The sequence below is a fragment of the Odocoileus virginianus genome, chromosome 2 (genome assembly GCF_023699985.2).
Source record: "Odocoileus virginianus isolate 20LAN1187 ecotype Illinois chromosome 2, Ovbor_1.2, whole genome shotgun sequence".
In the NCBI taxonomy this organism is placed as follows: Eukaryota; Metazoa; Chordata; class Mammalia; order Artiodactyla; family Cervidae; genus Odocoileus; species Odocoileus virginianus.
The window spans coordinates 15439718-15462416 of record NC_069675.1 but is presented as its reverse complement, the minus strand read 5'-3'; the positions used below and the strand labels follow the sequence as shown (position 1 = coordinate 15462416).

The 22699-nt window shown below is 38.4% G+C and overlaps 1 protein-coding gene across 13 annotated transcripts in view; it reads right to left on the bottom strand.

The window, feature by feature from the left end:
* LTBP1 (latent transforming growth factor beta binding protein 1) overlaps window positions 1–22699 on the bottom strand; it is a 434653-nt gene that overhangs the window by 92620 nt on the left and 319334 nt on the right. For all 13 annotated transcript variants that reach the window (XM_070476676.1, XM_070476671.1, XM_070476680.1 and 10 more), the window contains 4 exons: window positions 18390–18512; window positions 12491–12613; window positions 9184–9306; window positions 1395–1517 (listed from right to left, as the gene is read on the bottom strand). In XM_070476676.1, the coding sequence (XP_070332777.1) occupies window positions 1395–1517; window positions 9184–9306; window positions 12491–12613; window positions 18390–18512 (492 nt within the window). The remainder of the gene's footprint in view (window positions 1–1394; window positions 1518–9183; window positions 9307–12490; window positions 12614–18389; window positions 18513–22699) is intronic.

The following is a 22699-nucleotide window of genomic DNA, read 5'->3' as shown; positions in this document are numbered from 1 at the left end:
GATCGGTGCTGTGTTCTTATTAGTACTTTGTGTCCAGTCAGTCCTCCTTTATCCCCAGAGAATGCATTATAAGACCCCCAGCTGGATACTTGAAATTATGGATAGTACCGAACCATGTATACACTACGTTTTTCTTATATATACATATAATAAATTTTAATTGATAAATAAGGTACAGTGAGAGATTAACAACTAATAATAGAATGAGAACAGTATACCATAATAAAAGTTATGTGAACACAGTTTCTCTCTCTTTCCAATTATCTTACTGTGCAAGTTTAAAACCTTTTTCATCTTATAAGGACTTAGCATGCACTGTGGCCATGACTTTTGCAGTTTGAGAGTCAAAAGCAAAAACAGAACGAATTTCTTCTTCCCTCTTCACAATATCACAGATAAAAGATTTGATTTGATCTTAGCATTGATCTTAGCATTGATCTTAGCAACCTCAGAACAGGATTTTTTTTTCTTTCCTTAGTAAGTCAAGAACTTTCACTTCTTCATTAAAAAAAAAAAATACCCTTATGGCTTCTTTTTGGTATATCCAAATGGTTTGCCTCACTACCCGTGTTCTCTGGAACCATTACGAGGTAAGATAAGAGTTGGTGGAACACAGGCACTTCAGTACCTCAAGAGCGGATCTGAGACAGCAGAGACGGCGACTAAGCGACTCACAGATGAGATGTGCTGGACAAAGGGATGATTCACATCCGGAGCAGGATGAATGGGATGGCATGAGAGTTCATACACTAGTTAGAACAGCAAGCAATTTTAAAGTTTGTGAATTGTTTCTGGAATTTTCCATACATTTTCAGGCCACAGCTGGCTGCGGGTAACAAACTGGAGAAAGTGAAACAGCAGATAAGGGGAGGAGGACAGCTCTTTTGGGAGATCAAACGTGATAGCACTTTGGAAAAATATAAAATTCTGTCCTCTGTAATTATGACCAAATTATTAATCAGGCTTTTTTGGGGAGAGGAAAAGCTAGATACTGGGTAAAAACAGGGATCAGGAAAAACAAAAAAGCAGAAACATGTTATGGGACAAACTGAAATAGGCCCATGAAGGATATGTAAAAGCGAAAAGGTAACTTAGAATCAAATACCAAGCTTGGCATATGGAAGGAAAGTACAGCAAAGGACAGGTGATCATAGTTACCACAGAAGCACATAAAGCTAGGACACAGTTTCAAAATGCATGAGTTTCAGTTAGTTTGGTGCAGTGCAAAGCAGGAACTTCCTGCACTTGATGTAGACTTAAAAAAATTATAATAATACAAATTTGCATAGCTCATTTATATATACAGTAGTAAAACCGTAAACTATTATCAGGAAGCAACACAGAACGGAGTAATTACGTAAAGTAGAATTTAAAAAGCAGAGAAAGAAGTTTACCTTGACATCCTTTATTGTCATTTAGCTGGAATCCATCTGGACAAGTACACTCATAGGACCCTTTAGTATTAATGCAGTCACCTCCCTGGCAAACACTCTTGTCCTCCAAGCATTCATTGATATCTACAAGTCAATTTACAAGACGTAAAAGACAAACTGTATTAACAAAAACATTTTCCTTATCTTTACACACTAGACTCACATACATAAACATTATTTTACATCTCTGGTAATGCATGATTTTAAATGAATGACTGCTTACCTTTTAGAGTTATTAAAAATGAAACATTTTGAAAAGATTTTAGCTTTTATAATTTGTACAGTATAAATAGATGCTATACAAGATCCTGTATTACACATCACAGGAAAGATTTTAAAATATCTGGCATGCTCCCTGCCTCCAAAGAAAAATGATTGTACAAAAAAAATCCCTAAATTGTATTATAAAAGTAAACACAAAAATATTGAGTTGATTTATAAGTTCAAAATAATTTAAGAATTGTCAAAGATATATGTCACAAGAATAGTACCAACTTCCAGAGTCACATGAATTTAGAGAAGAGACACTCTAAAGATTAAAGGTAGCTTGTGTAATAGAAGGAACTTACTTGAAGCCTTGGCAGCAGGATGAACAGTGGCAGAGGGGTAATAAGAGGAGTTTTTTGGAAGGCAAGGGAATGAGCAAAATCAGAAGTCACTTACTCACAAGTTACCACAAACAGGTATAATGCTGTCTGGATTTTTTTAAAATGTATATACTTGTAACATATGTCCAACTAAAAACGGTTTATGTAAGCACTAATGAGTCTTGACTGTGAGCATGTAAGACAATTAATGACCCCGCTCACTGCATGAACCTGAGGCATATCTTTCACAAGGGTTGTTTATAACCTCAATTACTCCTATCAAAGTTCATTATTCCTAACACACTCCATGAGTCTCGATTCTGTTGTATGTGTAAGATTCAAATTATTAGCACTGAGGAAACCTAAAGTACAAAACTTTCTTTGTTCGCTCAGAATTTGGTATGTTGTGGTATTTCTTGCAAATAAGATTGCTACTAAAATACAACTGCACTCATTTTACATGCTAGCAAGGTAATGCTCAAAATCCTTCAAACTAGGCTTAAACAGTTCGTGAACTGAGACCTTCCAATGAACAAGCTAAATTTAGAAAAGGCAAAGGAATCAGACATCAAATTGCCAACATCCATTGGATCATACAAAAAGCAAGAGAATTCTGGAAAAACATCTACTTCTGCTTCATTGACTACACTAAAGCCTATGACTGTATGGATCACAACAAACTGTGGAAAACTCTTAAAGAGATGGGAATACCAGACCACCTTAACTGCCTCCTGAGAAACCTGTATGTAGATCAAGAAGCAACAGTAAGAACCGGACACGGAACAACCGACTGGTTCAAAACTGGGAAAGGAGTACATCAAGGCTGTATACTGTCACCATGCTTATTTAACTTCTATGCAGAGTACATCATGCAAAATGCCAGGCTAGATGAATCACAAGCTGGAATCAAAATTGCCAGGAGAAATATCAATAACCTCAGATATGCAGATGATACCACCCTAATGGGAGAAAGTGAAGAGGAACTAAAGCTCCTTTTTATGAAGGTAAAAGGGCAGAGTGATAAAGCTGGCTTAAAACTCAACATTCAAAAAACTAAGATCACAGCATCTGGTTCTATCACTTCATGGGAAACAGAAGGGGAAAAAATGTAAACAGTGATAGACTATTTTCTTGGACTCCAAAATCACTTCGGATGGTGACTGCAGCCATAAAATTAAAAGACTCTTGCTCTCTGGAAGAAAAGATATGATAAACCTAGACAGCGTATTAAAAAGCAGAGACATCACTTTGCTGACAAAGGTCAAAATTATTGCTTTTCCATAGTCAGCTATGGACGTGAGAGTTGGATCATAAAGAAGACTGAGAACCCAAGAATTGATGCTTTCAAACTGTGCTGGACTTCAAGTGCTGGAGAAGACACTTGAGAGTCCTTTGGACAATAAGGAGATCAAACCAGTCAATCCTAAAGGAAATCAACCTTGAATATTCATTGGAAGGACTGATGCTGAAGCTCCAATACTTTGGTACCTGATGTGAAGAACCAACTCATTGGAAAATAATCTGATACTGGGAAAGACTGAAGACAGGAGGAGAAGAGGACAACAGAGGATGAGATGGTTGGATGGCATCACCGACTCAATGGACATGAGTTTGAGCAAACTCCGGGAGATGGTGAAGGACAGGGAAGCCTAGTGTGCTGCAGTCATAGGGTTGCAAAGAGTCGGACAAAACTTAGAGACTGAACAACAACTAAAATACATGAAAAGGTCCAGAAGAAGTGCATATGAAGATTGTTGCAGTCTATTCTCCTTGCTGTCTGGTTTAAAATGTGGGCACATGGAATTAAGTATTTCTCATAGAATCCAAACAAGTAATTAACTGCCCTCTGTACCATTCATGGGGTAGATAAAAGAGAAGCACCTTATAATTTCACTCTACCAAAAGAAATTATTACGAAGTTCACCCATTTTTAAAGTGTTTCTGTATAATGATCCTAAAATGTAAACTACATCTGATGTGACTGTCACAATTAAAATAGTTTACCACATTTTTAGTGTTTCTCCAACTTCATTTAAGTGTAATTTACATATAACAGATGCATCTAAGAGTCCAATTCAGTGAGTTCTGACAAATGTAAATACATTCTTGTGACCACCATCACAACCACGGCACAGGCATTTCTATATCAACTTATATCTCTTAGGATCCACTGCTGGATTCTTACATCATCACAAATGCAACATTTTTTAAAGGAACGAATGAAACACCTTTCTAAGAATGTTATTCTGCAGTGACAAAGTCTGGAGATGTTTTCCTTTGCCTTTTTGTCTAATCACCATTCCTGTTAACCTTGTGCCTTGGGTGTTTTAATGGCCATCAAAGAGTCAGTAGAGGAAATATGCACAATTAAGAAAGATAATAGCATGGAGGACTAAGTGTCTCTTACAAAGCCTGAATACACCAACAACTGGTTTATTCACTGGTTAAGATATATCAAGATGCCTAAAACCAAATTTAACTGAGAAAAGGCTCTTAGATATAAATTCTGTGAAAATAATTCTTAAGACCAAACTTTCTGCTAATTTCTTGATTTTGAAGTAGTTGAGACAAATGGGAATATTCTAGTCTACTGTTGGTCGATCTTTGCCATAAAACATGTATTAAAGGAAAGATTTGGACCAACCATTACCAAAAAATGTACAGGCATTTCCAATGCCCCCAAAGGTTTCCTTGTACCCCTTTTCTGTGTGGCTGCTTCTGGTCAGCGTAGTGTTTTTGAGTCACCCAGGTTTGTCACATGCATCAGTAGCTCTCCCCTCATTATTGCTGAGTAGTGTTCTGTTGTATGAATGTCTTGTAATTTGTTTACCCTTCACCTGTGCTGAGTACTAGGATTGCTTACAGTTTGGCTATTGTGACTGACATTTTTATTCACATGCAAATCTTTGTGTTAACATATGCTTTTCCTTGAGTAGATTCTGAGGGGTAGAATGGCTGGGCCACATAGTAGATTTAACTTCTGAGGTTTTCTAATGCAGTTGCATCATTTTACATCCTACCAGCAAGGTAGGCGAGTTCCAACTGTACCATATTTATTCTAATAGCTTCACAGCCATTCTAATGGGTGTTGAGTAAGAGAGCCACATTTAGATTTACCTTTTCTCTTTGCTCTTTAAGAAACTGAGACAAAATAAGAAATGGCACCTCTGATCATTAGCATTATGTGAAAAATTTCAAATCAAAATACAGCAAGTAGAATACCAAGGATATGAATTTAAGGAACAACACTCCATTACCTAGTATGCCCTAGCATAATGGAAATCTATCAGCTTTGTTCACCTCTCCCTAAAATAATTTTTTCACTTTCCAAAGTCTAGGAGAAATAATATATGTGAAGAAAGCATTTTAAAAAGTTCAAAAACAATTGGACAGATTTTAAAACAGTTCATTACATTAGAATCTGGTTTAGTTTACATATTTTTGCAAGATCTCTATCTTAGAAAGCAAAAAAAAAAAAAAAAAAGTAGCTGGAATATTAAGAGAGCCCAATATGGGCTGGTCCAGCACCGCTGCCGATGGTAATATGAAAGAGCGACTTCTTCTAGGAAAGAAAAGATTTCTTGTAGGAGTTGGCTATCAGGCTTTAAAGAAAGCACCAGCCAGTTGTGGTCACCTCTCCAATGACCTCCACTTTGCTAAATCCCATCAACTTTTGGTCCTCATCTTGTCTAGCAGCAATGTTTCACACAGGTTCATCACTCCCTCTTCGAAATACTTTCATGTCTCTTGGATTCTGGTTTTCCTCCTTCACTTGCCACTTTTTCTCAATCCCCTTTGCTTGTTCCTATCACTTCTTCACTTCTAAATGAGAGACAATGACAGTCCTTGGACCACTCCTCTCTTAGCTACATTCACTACCATAGTGATTCCATCCAACTTCATGGCTTTAAACACTGTCTACATGCTGATGAATCCCGGCCCAGAACTTACCGCTGAATTCCAAACACGTAAGTCCAATTGCCTTTCAGATATCTTCATTTGGATATTCATCGTAGGCATCACAAACTTAAAACGCCTAAGTTCCTAACTACCTCCACAAAGGTTTTTCGTGGAACACTCCCCCCATAATCAAATGTCATCATCTCAGACTAGCTTCTGCTTGCCTACTTATTTAAAACTCTGCCTCCTTCCCTCAGCACTTCTGTGTACCCTACTTTAATTTTCCCCTTAACATTTATTGCTATTTAGCAAACTATACAGTTTACTTATTTATCATGTTTATTGTTTTCTCCCTCACTGAAATGTAAGCTACACAAGGGCAAGACTTTTTTTCTTGTTTAGTTTACTGCTGTATATCCTGCACCTAGAAGAGTGCCTGGCATATCCTTGTCACCCAAATATTTCGGTTTTTGTTTGTTTTTGTTGTTGTTGTTGTTTTAAAAAATTTACTTATTTAGTTTCTTTCTCTGTGCCAGGTCTTAGTTGCAGGGTGGGATCTTTAGCTGTGGCAAGCAAGATCTAGTTTCCTGATCAGGGATCGAACCCAGGCCCCTAGCACTGGGCGCGTGGAGTCTTAGCCACTCAACTACCAGGGAAGTCCCAAATATTTGTTGAATAAATGCATAAAAGAATAAATGGATGACTTTGACTTGGAAAGAAATGTCAGAAGGTAAGAAATACCAGCATGTCCCTGTTTCGACTTGGTCTGCAAAGAAATGAACAACAGAGAAGGGCTGCAAGGAAGACAGATTATGAATCTTTTTCTCAGGCTTTGCAAGGGACTAGCATACAGCAACCACAGCGAGTTACTGAAGAAGGGGCAAAGGTAGGCAGAGGAGCAGAGGCTGTGCCTGGAGGAGGACAAGTCAGAGGCAGAGCCTTTGAGGACTGAGATGCCAAAGACCTCTAGTAACCAGGACAACTGAGGCCACACAGCATCACAGACCGAGTGGCTGCTGAGCGTGCTGGAGTAAACAGCACACAGACATTAGCGCACTACTGGGGATTCTGACTCCATGAGCAGTCCAGCAGGACTGCAGGACGACAGTGCAAGGGAACACAGTCCCTGCCAGAGTCAGCAGAAGAATATCACACATGTAGATATAAACGCCAACAAGAAAGACGGCTCTTCCTCTCACAGCTGCGAGAGGCACGTGAACAGTCACAGCTCAGTTAATTACAGGTGAGCACGACTAGGAAGGCTTGACCACAGTGCTTGTTGGGCATTAGCAGGCTGAAGTCCTATTATGGTTTCAAAGGGAGCTCTAAAGTCATTGAACGGACTCCAGTCCTATTTGGAATCCAGAACAGTAGAGAAGTTAGCCCTGATTTGAAAAGTGTCTGATGATATGGTTAAAAAGAAGGTTTCTTTCTATCTTTTGAAGATAACCTTTTGATACATTTTCCAATTTCTTGTAGGGATATGGGTTATTTCATATGTTTTGCTTCTTGGGTTGCTTTTGATGATTTAAATTTTCTTTTAAAAAGTACCTATTTCAATAATTTGATCCAATCTATTTTTAGATACAAATGTACTACTGCCTTTTCATGTTTTAATTTGCTCTATACTACTCGAATCCTTTTGGATTTCTAATTTTTTCTTTCTTCTGAGCTTTACACAAAATTGGTCCATTTTATTATGTAGTTTTTTTGTTTAATCAATTTCTACTTTTCTTTTTTGTACCTCTCAAATTTTTCTTTTTCTGAAAAGAAGCTTTCTTATGGAACATATATACTAATAATGACAAGCAAGCTGAGTAAAAGTTTTTATTTGGCTCTTCATATAATGGTTCAAGAATAAAAAATATTGGACTCCTGGTGAAATGGTTACATATTAAAACAGCCAAAATAAGAGGAATATATCTTATAGCAAGGACCTACTGCCCAAGATTTAGTCAATGATCTGGTTATCCTCTCGGCTAGGCCAGGAATTAGGGAAGAACACATACTGGTGTCAGTGGTGGTTTTCAGAGTCTTAGCATGTGCCCTGACACCTACCCACTTTTAGAGTAGACCCTTCCATGACTGGTTCCAGGGAATACAACTGCCTCTTCCATCCTGGAATGCCATTATGTTGAATCATCAACATTTACCCAGATATTGCAGTGTTCCCCATTCACAGTCTTCAAAAAATCAATAATTACTATTTTGACTTATCACTTGATCATCTGCCTATGTTTTTAACAGGTATGTTGATTACAACTTTTCACTGGTTGTATTAACTCTTCAAAGAACATTACCACCTTAGGATAAAATCCTAGCAGATGATTCACTGATTCAACAATAATGTACATTTGAACACCTCGGAAACTGCCCCCACTTGCCCTCCAGACACTCCAGACAAGATGTTAACATCTGTGTCAAATTCTCTGGTCAGAGGAGAAGGATGCTGTACAATACAGTTGATCTTTCCCAACCCATGGAACTGAAAAGTATCTGGAACCACTGAAGTATGTGTCATAAAACCGGTCACTAAACAAGCTCATTCTCTTCTATAAAGAGTGGGGTTCAGACCCTTGTGCATACTCTACCTTACTGTATGAGGCAAACTCTGTTGTGTTCACATTCGTTGTTTCACAACTGATAGGATCTAACAGCAGCAAATCAGTAGATAAACTGGAAAACACACCGTTACTTGGGTGGACAGTGAACCCAGAGAATTCACAAGCACCACGCTGGTGACAAGTGACTACAGCAACCCCGGCCACTTCAGAGGGGCTCTGAGCCAAGACAGGTAGTGAAAGTGGTTAAAGACTCACAGTGGGATATCTTTTAGAAATATTTTATGTGAAAAGTGCAAAATTAAAGACTGGCTTTTAAAATTTTACAGTTATCTAGAAAATTAACTCGTCTTTGCTTACTTGGGCTGTTGGGATCACTGGTCCTCCACCCCAGTGGATGCTATATAGTATGAGATACTCAGGATAAGCTATCCATAGCTGAGAAAAGCTACACTGCTTCTTTATGAACTTAGCTGGTGTAACTTTTCTAAAAAACTGCTCCGAGCAGGGCGAAGAAAACCTGGATCCTCACATTTCTTTGCATTATTTGTGTGATCTTGGAGAAAATATCTCACAGGGATCAAAAGTCCTCAACAGTGAAGTCAAAAGTATGGGGTTGAGGACAGAAGCCAGGATGATGTTCAGATTTCCCTGATCCTGATGCTGGCATTTTATGATTCTGTAACCAAGAGCAACTCTCACCTTCACAGTGGTCTCCAAGGGCGGATGCTCTGTAACCGTGGTCACAAATGCAGCGGAAGGAGCCCTCTGTGTTCCTGCACTGCCCGTTACTGCAGAGATGATGGTGCTGGCATTCATCAATATCTGTGAGCAAGAAGTAAAAGGAAACTTAGAAGTGGTGCTTTAAAAGGGAGGTTTTTAAAAAATAATTATTTGCCTGTGTCTGATGGGATCTTCGTTGGTGCATGCGGGCTTCTCTCTAGTTATGGTGGACAGGTCCAGTTGCCCTGCAGCATGTGGGATCTTAGTTCCCCAACCAGGGATCAAACCTACATTCCCTGTATTAGAATGCAGATTCCTAACCACTGGACCACATGGAAGTCCCTAAAAGTGAGCTTTTAATCATTCACATAAAGGAGATCCACAAAGCATCTGATTTCTATTTAGAATTTTTATCATGTGACTCAGACTGAGCTCAAGTAGAAAGGTCACTCATTAATATTTCAGCAGGGAAAACCAGATGAGCAATGAGCTAAGAATCTGTACATATGCATCCACCAGGCACTGAAGAGGGGCACATACTTGGCTGTAATTTGGGAATCACAATAAAGCTTCTTGGAATTCCTTCTATAGATTTAAGTATAACACTGTGAGTATAAAAGCACTATGGCCTATGATAGCCTAACACAGGGATCAGCAAGCTACAGCCTACCATCACCTATTATAGTTAATAAAGTTTTATTGGAAAATAGTACCACACATTCATACACTATCTGGCCCTTCAGGAGAAGTTGGATGACTCCTGATTGAAAAATGTCATGGCTTGAATATCTTCTTTTTCAATAACTTACTCTAGCAACTGCGCCCCACACCCCCCTCCCTGCCCCCCCCACCCCAGCAATCAGGCGCTCTCTCTCTCTCTCTCTCTCTCAATGATTTTCTGGGCAAATTTAATGGTCCTTCCCTGCTGTCAGCCTATCTGATACCTTCGTTTCCTCTGAATCTTTCTTCCTTGATGTACACATCTTCTGCTAGAGATTATTTGTTCTGTAAGCACAATCCTGAGCTCAGACTCACACATGTGCCTGCATCATATCCACATACAAAAGGTAAAGTAATGTATTCCATATATTTCATCACTTACTTTCACCATTAGATTTTAAGTGTCTTGAGGCAGAGCCCATGTTTACCACACTCTTTACTGCTCTGCAGATGACCAAGTATTTTACCAATCAGCAGGCACTTAATTCATGTCGGTTGCTGATAAACTTTGTTGATTACATTTACATATATGGGCCTACATCTGGCAATGTGACTCTTTATGTTTAATTGAAGGATAATTGCGCTACAATATTGCATTGGTTTCTGCCATACATCAACATGAATCAGTCATGGTATACCTATGCCCCTCCCTCTCGAACCCCCCTCCCACCTCTTCCCACCCCCTAGGTTGTCACAGAGCCCCAATCTGAGTTCCCCAAGCCCTACAGCAAATTCCCATTGGCGACCTATTTTACATATGGTAGTGTATGCTTCCATGCTACTCTCTCCACTCACCCCACTCTCTCCTTCCCCCCGTCCTCCCGTGCCCGTAAGCCTGTGCTCTATGTCTGCACCTCCACTGCTGCCCCGCAGGCAGGTTCTCAGGACCATCTTTCTAGACTGCATATATGCATTAATATACGATAATTGTTTTTCTCTTTATGACTTACTTCACTCTGCATAATAGATTCTAGGTTCATCCACCTCATTAGAACTGACTAAAATGCGTTCCTTTTACGGCTAAGTAATATTCCATTGTATATATGTACCACAGTTTCTTTATCCATTCACCTGTCAATGGATATCCAGGTTGCTTCCATGCCCTAGCTATTGTAAATAGTGCTGCAGTGAACAGTGGGGTACATGTGGTTTTTTTTTTTTTTCAATTTTGGTGTGACCCTATTGCTGACCTGGTGAGTGATCCTCCCGTGTCTGACTTATCTCTTGGAGTGACATCACAGGCTCTTCAAAAGAAAGGCCTATGAACATGATAGCCTTATTATGTGTGGCCCTCAACTCCTACCACACATTCATTTGTACAGATCAGTATTCATTAAAAAAAGAACTTTGAGAGGGGCTATAACTGAGAACAAATCACCTAATTAGTCTGTGTACATGAATGTGCTTGTATGTGTCTGATCAGTCTTCACTGCTAGGTTAGGTAATGTAATGACTTTCTATGTTCTAGACAGGGATAGTAGAAGAAGGTTATGATACTATTAGTAGAACCCTTTATAGTATCATTATACCTTGTCTCTTTTATAACACTACCTCAGGAAACCTTTCTACTCATTAAATATCTTAAGTTTACATACAGACACAGATAGAAATTGTTTCCTTATAATAAAACAACTGATTATGTACCGCGTGTATTCTGTTCTTAAACGACATTTCTTTTCAAGACCTCTGAACATCTGTGCTTGTCACAGGCGATACCACAGTATCTTTAAACTCAGGAAACATATCCTCCTTACTGAGAAGTACAGTTTACCCTTGAATAATGTGGAAGTTATGAATACTGACCACCGCAGTCAAATGTCCACATTTAACCTGACACCTGGTCTTCTGTATCCACGTTTCTGTACCTGAGGATTCAACCAACTGCAGGTGGTGTAATACTCTAGGTATTTACAAAAAATCTGCATATAAATGGACTCGTGAAGTTCAAACTTGTGTTGTTGAAGGGTCAACTTATAATTCTGTATGAAGTTCAATGAAAAAAACTAACTTTTTAAAGTCTAGGGTCAACCCCAGCAAGGTCCAGAACCCTCACTGTCACCTGTAGGAACAGAGCACATTGCACAAACTTTATCCCTGAATACAAGGCAGACACTATTTCAGTCTACCTAAAAAGTCTTTTTTTTTTAAAGGAAAGATTTTAAAAGCTCATGCACACAAAAACTAAATCATTAATATTCCACAAGGTAATACCAGGCGGACATAATTCCCTTGAGTGTTAATCCTACTGTGTGAAACTTTCATATAATTTTAATAGAACTGATTTTCTGCACATAAGGAATTACACAGGGAGCAAACATTTTTCTTTCCAATAGTAATGCCAGCCACTGGTCACTAATACCATGTTTTTCAAATTCAGCCTTTTTCAATCCTCTTTCATTGATTTTCCTGACTTAGTAGGTGTAAGTCCCTTGCTTTCTGGCACAATAAAACAATCATCTGGGTAGTTTCTCGAAACACACTCGCACACTTGCTTTACTGATGCACATTTTTTTAAGGCAGGTGCCTTAAACTGAAATCACAGCCGTTCGTGTTGCCACACGCCTACCTTCACACTGGTCTTTCGCTGCTGACAGCTGGTAGCCCTGCCCACAGGAACACCTGAAGGAGCCGTCGGTGTTTCTGCACTGCCCGTTCATGCACATCGTCCCTTGCTGACACTCATCAATATCTGTAAACACAAGGACAATTGCTTTACCTTAGTCTTATATCTAAACACCCATTAGCTCAAGTTTGAGACCCTAACCCAAGCTACTGCCCTCTAAGCCTTCCATTTCCAGAGTGGACTTTTACGGCATGACCCAAAACAACAGAAAAATTTCAATAAACATTAAAAAAAACAGTTCTGCCCCCTATAATGCATTCTGGGGTAATTATTGCAAAACTAATAGTACTTCTGTTATGTGAGTCACTACATTTTAATTTGAATCAGCCCACCGATGTTCTTCATATCAACCTCAGTGTGCTGGACTGTAGAAAAGAAATAATTACAAATAGATGATAAATTTATGGTGAAATAAAACTGTGTTCACTACAAGCTCTTTGCCATGTCTCTCATACTCTGGATATAACACAAACATATATGAAATATTTTACAGTTGATAAAGAATCTCAAGCACAAAATAATGGCTGTGAAGCAGCTTGCAGACCTATGGAGTTTCAAGACAGAAGGCAGAATTAAAGCTCTACCAAGAACTTTAGAAATCAAATCAGAATGGAGGCAGTTGTGGAGGGAATAGACACTTCTACTATATTAGAAGAAGTTGGAGAAGTATAAGGTCAAACAGTTGTGTTAAAGGACACTGAGCTCATTTTCAAAGTAACAAGGAGAGCCAAGAGAAATGATCATGTTTTGATGACAGATGTTGGAAAGTCAAAGAGAAAGTGATGAGTGAGGAGTTTTCAAAATACCTTGTGTAAACAAAAAGCTATTGACTGAGAAAGAACGGAATTCTTTATAAGTGTTTTAATCATGGAAATGAATTTACATAAATGAAGAAAAGATGGGACTCATCAGTAACTTGAACACGTGAGGTTGAAGCAGCACTTATTTTCTAAATGCTTTTGTTGGGACATGAGGTTGATCCAATTTAACCGGGTAACTCTGTCCTGTCTTGTCTATGCAGATGCAGCCTCAGAACGTCCTGCTGAGCAGCTATTCAGTCTGTGAGCATTTATGATGATTAAAATGTGGTAGTACTGAACTTCACACCTGCACCACAGGTTTGTTGTGAGAATTACTGGAGAGGATGGATGAAAACACACCAGCCCTATACTCAGAGTGGGAGAAAGAAGTCCTAATCTAAAAAGGAAACCAGGTCCCAAAGATTAATGTCTGACTATTGCTTCCTTCTGAAAATATCCTATTATTTAATAAAATGCATCTACAAGTTTTTGCCAGGAGAACTCAACCAACTGCACAGTCCTTTCCCTTAAATATTACTGACAATTACCTGCTTGCTAAGTAAAGTTGCATTTAACCTCCAATGAGGCATTATTAACCTTTTGAACTTTATCCTGATATAAGTAAGGTGAGTCAAGTTATACCACGTAACCTGAAAAAGCTCACATTGACTATTAATGTATGCAGAGTTCAGGAATTTGTTTCTGATTTAATTTATTCTAGCAATTAGTTTACTAGAAACTTTTGTTTCACTCCTTGTGCAATCATTCCCTTCTGTTTGTATATTATTCCTAGCTGTCAACCATTGACTACCAACAGAGAAATTAAGTAAGAACTTTGCCTTGCAAATGATTCAATACCTTTCCAAAACTCTCAGTCTACTGGCTTTTCAAGTGATCGTCAGCAAAGAAGGGCCCACATCATATTTTCTTTCAGCACATTTTATAAAATACTTGAGACATCAGTTCAAGAATCTAAGACCAACAAAAGCTCATATAGCTGGTTGGATCTCATGTAATGTCTGACAACATTTTTAGTGCTTTGGCCTCTTTCTGACTTTCTCAAAGAAGATGACAAACTAAGCATACCCATGTGACGATGTCTGCCGCAAGAACATACCCTCCATTCCAAGTACTGTCAGGAGACACCAGACATCCTATGTAAGTTACTCATTTATGCTGGGGAGACTGTCAGAAGTAATTCATTATAACTAATGATATACACATTTGGAATAACTCCAGGCAACTCTGTTATCTTGAATGAGGTGATCCCTGGGTCTTTAAAAGGACCAAGGGGAACAAAGGCCGCATGATTCTATGCATTTAAGAAAAAAAAGCATCTTTCTCTTTATTGATTGAGAGATAAAATTTATATATAAAAGAACACTTTCCAATAAAATAGGCATGTGGGACAAATGTCTTCTCTTTCTTTTGCCAAGGGATGAATAGCGAATATATTTCATAAAAGGTATTTTTCTTTGAAGGACTTTTTGCACACAATTCCTGGTAGGAGTTAAAATAGAGACTATCTCTAGGTATTTATACATCTAGGACATATACCAGCAAAGTGTACAGAGAGATGCAGAGATACAAATACAAAAAGATATAAACAAGTAATGGATTAATACTGGCTTGGCTAAAAAGTTTGTTCAGGTTTTTCTGTAACATCTTAGGAAAATCCAAATGAACATGTTGGCCAATCCAATACGTTAGATAATGTATTAATATCTACCACCTGAAAAGAGTTAGTGAGGTGAAGACACTGATAATAGTTAGGACTATCAACAGAATGAAATCGGCAATTACTGCAGTGCTGGAAAACAGACTTATGTTCTGAGTAGAACCTGACATCTGTAATTGATGTCATTTGGGAAAGATTAGAAAATAAAGAGAAAGGATGTCATACAATTTATTATTGTGAAAAGGAAGGACTTTGGGGAGTAAGAAACGCAACTAGTGCATACGCAGGTTTCTCAAGCAGGTGACGGGGGACCTTGCCTGATCTTATCCCAGGTTGTAATGGAAAGACACCAGGAAAATGAGAGTAGAGGGCAAGCTTAAGTGGCAAGTGGAGAAAACAGTTCTTTCCCACCTCCAAGCTTTCATATGTGCTGCTTCCTCTGCCTACTAAGGTTCTCCCCTCTGCACCCAATATTTTAAGGCCAAGTTCAAATAGCAACACCTCTGTAAAGCCTTCTCAGAAGCATGCAAGTAGAATTAGTCACACACTTCCTGGCTGCAACAGAACTTTGTACATGCCTATTATTTGGTGAAGAACAGCATCCACCACAGAATGTCACGCTCTGCCTCTGCCTTCTCTCATCTTCCATGTATTACCTCCATATTTCTCCAATATCCTATCACACAATCCTCACATCAACCCTCCTAGGTGCCATTACTGCTACCTTCCTGCAGATGAGCAAGTAAGGCTTGGTGAAATAAGATTACTCATCCATTTTCACACCGCTCCAGACTACCCAAACCAGAATATGATATACTACCTTTAAAAAAATCCAAAAACTAAACTCCAGAATTCTTTGGATTTCACCAGTTTTTCCATTCAGGTCCTCTTTCTATTCCAGGATCCTATCCAGGGGACCACATCATATTCAGGTGTCTCATCTCCCAGTCCTTCCTTGTTTTAACAATCTTAATTGCCTTGAGGATATGGGCCAGAAATCCATAGTATGTCCCCAATTTGGACTTGCCTCATGTTTTTCTCATGATTAAGACTGGAGTAAGAGGGTTTTGGAAGAACAATAGTACAAATGTAAAGTATCCTGGTCCTCACATAATGTCAGGAATACATGACATCCGCATGACATCACTGATGACTTAACTTTCATCACTTAGGTACTTTATGAACTCTAGTTAGCTGTTGCAGGTATGCATCTCTTTCAATGAATAATACATCTTTGAGAGATGATAGTCTCTTGGTAACAGATGCAGTGCCTTGAATGCATTGGTTCTTTGATACACTTGACAGGAACGATGGATAGAAGCATCAGCCTAGCACAGTGTCCCAGAGACTGGAAAATACAAGTGTTCCTAGGGGGTGGTACCAATTGATGGTGTGAGTTCTAGGGTGGTAGGGAGACAGATTAGAGAGGAGCAGGCTCATCTGGGATGGTAATGCCAGGAGAAAGAAGGTGGTCATGAGTCATTCATTCAGCATGTATTAACTCTGCATTTTCCCTCTAGAGCATCTAATTCCCAGATTTTTGAGATGGCATGATTTGGGGAAACCTGAGGTTGTTTTTCCAAGGTTGTACAGTGGATCACTGGAAGAGCCAGGATTTAGGCCAGTAGTGAGTAAAAAGATGGGTGTGCCAGCCAGGATAATCATGGGTCAAAATAAGCACAGAATACTCTCAGGGCAGTTGTGACATCAATTTGGATAGATCATGGGTCAAAGAATGCAAGTTGAAGAAAGTAGTGGTGACAAATATAGAATATGAAGTGGGCACAGATTAGAAGCATTTCTATGAGTAAGATGAAAAGAAACAGGCAGATCAAGAAGAGAAAGTAACATGACAGGATATGGCAATAAACCAGATACAATAATCAAATAAAGATTAATAATAGCTAATAATGGCTTCTAACACTGAGGCCTTTAGTCACCATTAGCCCTATGTATGAGGAAGTTTTTCTTCCATCAAACACCCAGAATACCTTTCAAGGGATTCTCAAATTTAACTTTTTCTAAGGAGATGCCTGGCAGAAGAGATGCAGTCAGAAGGCAAGCTGTGGATGTGGGAAAGCACCAGGAGAAAAGGGAGCTGTGTTGGCTGTCTATGCTCTCCTGGGAGTGGCTTGTACTCTGCTGTATGAAAGGAACAAGGCGCCAAAAACTCAAATGTCTATGATCTCCCTACTGCAAGTGGGAGATGCTTCGGTTCTTACAGGTCAATAGTAGGGTATCTGCTTACTGCTTCCCTACCGCAGTGAAAAATTAATTACCACCCGAGACCCTTCACTTTCATTGAGACAGCAAAGAAAAAAAGAGGTTCACTTATTTCCTCTTCCTTCCTTTGAAAGAGCATCCTTTTAAGTATAAAAGTGATGGAAGAAAGCAGAAAGGAAACAAATTAACCACAGAGAAAATGAAAACTTCTTACAAATTACTTAAAAAATTAGAGAAACCATGGGCAAATTACACTAATACTCTAGAGGAAAGAGTATATGTTAAATATATACACTTACATGTATATATATCTTATATACAAAGTGTTCATATACACTGACTTAAAAACTTGATTAATGGGAAAACATATTAACAAATATACAAAAGAGGAAATATAAGTGCTTAACAAACACATGATTAAGTATTTAATAATAAGTGTTCAAACATTTTAACGTTATAAAGTAGTGTTCTATTGAAATAGTTAAACACAGAGCACTTTGCCCACTTATTCCACCTTTACAAAATCTGAAGAACAGAATGAAAATGCAAAAATAGCAACACACTGGAATATTACACTGCCTTTAAAACTAATGTCTAAAATGAGTTATTAGTGAAATGAAAGATGCCAATATACTATTAAATAACAAAAAGCAAGACTGAAAATTGGACACAGTACATAATCTTAATGATACAAAACACCTTGAGATATGAATATCCACAAATGAGGCTGAGATTATCTGTTTTACCTTTCTGCATTTGCTACATTTTCTATAGCAAATACATTTTTAATAGCAATGTTATTGAAATAAAAAATTATATATCACATAATTTATCTATTTAAAGTGTACAATTCAATAGTTTTCAGTATATTAACAGAGTTGTAGGACTGTTTTTACAACTAGAAAAAACCAAGTAGATCTGTAGTTTATAGATGTTCTCAAAAAATTCACTGTTTTTCTCTATGTAAATAGATAGGAATTTAACCACCATGAGGATTCACTTTTAGAGGCCAACCAACGTGCTCTAGGAAGCTCAGTTAAATAAATGACAAGTAGTATGGTTTCCTTTCTTAAGGCTAGTTATGCTAACATGTTTTCAAGTGTAGTTCAAATAAAATGAGAAATCTGATCACAGTATTTACCTTTACAGTGCTTGTGGTCTGGAGTTGGGCTGTAGCCCTTATGGCATGAACACATGTAGGATCCTTCAAGGTTGGAGCAAGTACCATTTGTGCAGATCTTTGGTTCCAGGCATTCATCCACATCTTAAAGAATGCGGCATAATGGAAAAGAAAGGGAGAAAAAAGAAATAAAATATGAATAAATTTGAATGTGGTTAGAAATGGAAATAGTGGGTCTTCAAAGAGGGGCAGATTCTTTAAGATAAGCTTTCAAATTAGCTCTTTAGGAGGAAAAGAAGCTCTGGTATGAGGTGCACGTATAATGGTTTCGTGGCTTTATTTACTTTCTGCAAAATAACCCTAAAAAGGAACCAAACATGCTCTATGAATAAATTCAGTGGAAGGCTTATTATGGAAGAGAGGGAGGAAGAGAGGATAGCTGTAGAGCATCCCCTACAAGATAAAATATTCCAAAGAATCACAGATGTGTGGAGGTCTAGTTAGGGAACTGATGAATTTCAATAGAATGTGAGGGGTCACTGAAGCAAGATACATGACTCATGACTCTGGGAAACCATGGGAAAATCTGCAACAGGTAGAAAAAAATATTTCAAAAATTCTAAGATGGCATTGGATCTGATTTTTTAAAAAATCTAGGGGACAAACAAAATAAGACTACTGGGTGGTCTGAAGGTAGAGTATAGGCAGAAAAGGCAGATAAAACAATAGTAGCTACTGTTTATCAAGCACTTACTGTCTGAAGTCACTGAAGGCTTTACATATACTCACTTAATGCTAACAAAATCCACATGGGCTAACCGTTCACAGAGGAAGGACCTGAGATTTAGAGAAGTTCAAAGCTTGTCCAAGGCCACCTAGTTAGAAATTGATGGCTCAGATTTGAACCCAGTCAGCCTAACTCCAAAGACCATCTTTTAAACCTGACTATAAGGTTCTGTCATAGGCAAAGTTAAATCTAGAGATGGAAACAGTTGAAGAGAGAAAGCATGACTTCATTTTTATTATTTGCTAACACAGCATTATATCAATAACCATTATCTAATCATTCTTTGATCTCATTCAACAAACATTCGTGAAGCTCCTACTAGAATACTGTTAATTCAAAAGGAAAAATCTGAGTTCTATGCCCATCTGAATGCCCCAGAGTAAGTTCACGGTATATTGCAGTAAGAAGGCATATAATGAGCATAAACAACCAAAAACTGAAAGAAAAACTTTAACTACAAAAAGTACCCCAAATACACAAAGCATCACAATTTATGCTTGATCTTAGAATGGCCTGGAGACAGGAACGGCTATTTACTCCAGTATTCTCGACTGGAGAATTCCATCAATGGAAGAGCCTGGTGGGCACAGTGCACGGGGTCCCAGAGGGTCAGACGCAACTGAGTGACGAACACTTTACAGTGGTCTATAACTTAATCAAGCTCTTTTACACATAAAGCAGAAAACAGTAGAGAGGGAAAGGCTCCTGATTATACCCATTTCATTTCACGATGCTCACCACAAAAGCAATACAGCTTTCCACTTCAGTATTAACAGAGAATCATGAACACATTAACAGAGACCTAGTTTTACATCATTTGCATTGTAATTCATTAAAACTAAATCTTTCTTATTATGGAATTCAGAAATAGAGAATTATCAATAATTACCATTAATCAAATAATGCACAGGGACATCTTGTGTGTGTGCACCATATGCATATTGAAAACAGCCACGTAACTGACACTGCCTAGGTATTCTACTGCACTTTCACAATATCACTAATTATGGTAAAGTGATCCTAACTCCATGGCAAACGGAAATATCACTTTCAAACTGACCCATCATCCATCCTTTCTTTGGTTGTAGGAGTCCACTCTCGTAAACACTGAAAGCAAACTACTTGAAAGAAGAAGCCAAAGATTGGAGCCAAAATAAATAAAGGGATAGAATGAACTTAGATACTAGGCATGGAAATTCCAACAGCGATGTGAAAATGTCATGTCTAGGATCTGGTTTGGTTTCAAAAATGTTAAGCTGAAAATTGTATGAACTGCTCTCTTTAATCATACATGCACCAGAGACCACAGAATATAAAAGTAAAATTAATTTCTAAGACCATATTTTTCTCTTGAAGCAAATTAACAGGCATTGCAGATTACCATTCACGAGATACTTAAATAAATTCTATTTTGCCAGGCTACTACCATGATTAACAATGAACAGAATGCTCTGAAATATCTAGGACAGCCTGATGTGTTTATTTCCTTCTTTACTTACCACAGTCATAACTGCATGGAACCAGAATCCTGTAGATTGAATAGTTTGAATTGAATAAGTACATAAGCTTAGTGGCACTTATGCGCTTAAGGAAACAAATGTTATATAGTAAAATATCATTAAAAATTCTTTGATTTAGAATCAGAAGGCAGATACCTCCAGCTATAAAATAAGTAAGTCATGGGGATGTAATGTTCAGCACAGTGGCCATAGTTAATAACACTGAATTGCATACTTGAAAGTTGCCAAAAGAATACAGTTGGCCCTTGAAGAACATGGGTTTGAATCACATGAGTCCACTTACACACAGACTTTTTTTTCTGCAGAAAATACTACAGTACTACACAATCTGCAGTTGGGAGCAACCATGGATACAGGAGGTGAACTATAAGTTACATGTAGATTTTCAGCTGCACAGAGGGTTGGTGTCCCTAATGCCCACATTGTTGAAGGATCAACTAGGGGTCTTAAAAGTCCTCATCACAAGAAGAAAAAAATGAAACTATGTATGGTGATGGATATTAACTACACTTATTATGGTGATCACTTTGCAATGTATCCAAATATTGACTCATTTTGTACACCTGACATACAATATTCTCTCTCAATTATACTTCAGTCTTAAAAAAACAATATATAGAAGGAAGGTGTCCAAGATGGAGCCTCATTTGGTGGATGTAAAAGGAATGACATAAACTCAGTTTTGTACCTTCTGCCAGACCTCTCTCCCTAGCTGCTCGCCCCCACACTTTGTTGGTTTGTCTACGAGGGCATCTCTATTCAATGTCGCTCAGGCACCTCTGAGTCCTCATGGCCAAAGCACCTTTCTCTTGCCTTCTCTCTATGCTGTCTCCCAGGTCAATACAGGTTACCCCTATCCATTGAAACACACAAATCAGAAGCTTGGGAGTCATCCTTGCTAGATTCCTTCCTCTCTTTCTTTCCCCACATTCAACTTACTACAAAGTCACAGAAATTCTACTACCCAAATCTCTCTCAGATACACCCAACTTTACTTCATTTTTACCACTACCAATCTCTCATATGGGTTACTAGCATCGTCTTTTATCTATTTAAAATATTGCCCTATCAAATCTATTATCCAGCCTGCAGCCAGAGCAATCTTTCTAATCTAACACAAATCTGGCCAATGATGTTGTTCCTCTACTTTATAAACTTCCAACAGTTTCCATGTTCATCAGTTTAGTCAAGGATACAAACTTGTAGGGACCTAAGTGGTACCAATAGAAGGTCAGGTTCCCATAGTTCCTACCTCTGACCCGTGGGAGAACTAACGCCATGGGAAGCAAGGTGGTCATGTCCACCCTACTGTCCATCACCGATCATCCACCTCTTACCCCTACATCAGAGGAAGATGGTTGTATCTTTGTTTTCTATACTGGAGCTCAAAATTCATTCTAGCATTACAGTCCTATAGACAAGCCACGTCACCCAACTTCTTACACAAATATATAATGAATTCAAAAAGGAAACTGTCCATAGAAAAATGGGTTACAAATTCAAAAAACCAATTTACCAATGGGACCTGGGGACACAATCTGGCACTTGCCATTCAATAAATTAATTAAACCTCCCACAGCAAGGAAGTTGCCAGGAGTTATGAATTCACCTCACTATACTATCATCCAATCTGAATTGATCCTTCTTGTCTACAATACCTCTGTATGTCTCTCACAAATGCCTGCTGAAAACTAGATATTCCATGAGTACAGGATTTCCTGATCTCCTTCCCTAATAACCCTATCAGAAGAGGCAGTCAGGACAGTCTGGCATAATTTCTGTCCTTAGTGAACCCTGGCTAATTCTTATGATCATCACATCCTTTAAAAAATGTTTCACTTCATCGTTGAAATCCTGCAGTCTACAGTTCTTTGTCAAGATCAACATGAAGTTCAATGGTCATTAGTTCCTGAACTCCACCTTCTTTCTTCTTTGGGGGAAATGAGGACATTAATCTCTCTCTAGCTTCCTGGCAACTTTCCATCCTCCACAGTTTCCCAAAGATGATTCCCAGCTGGCCGGCA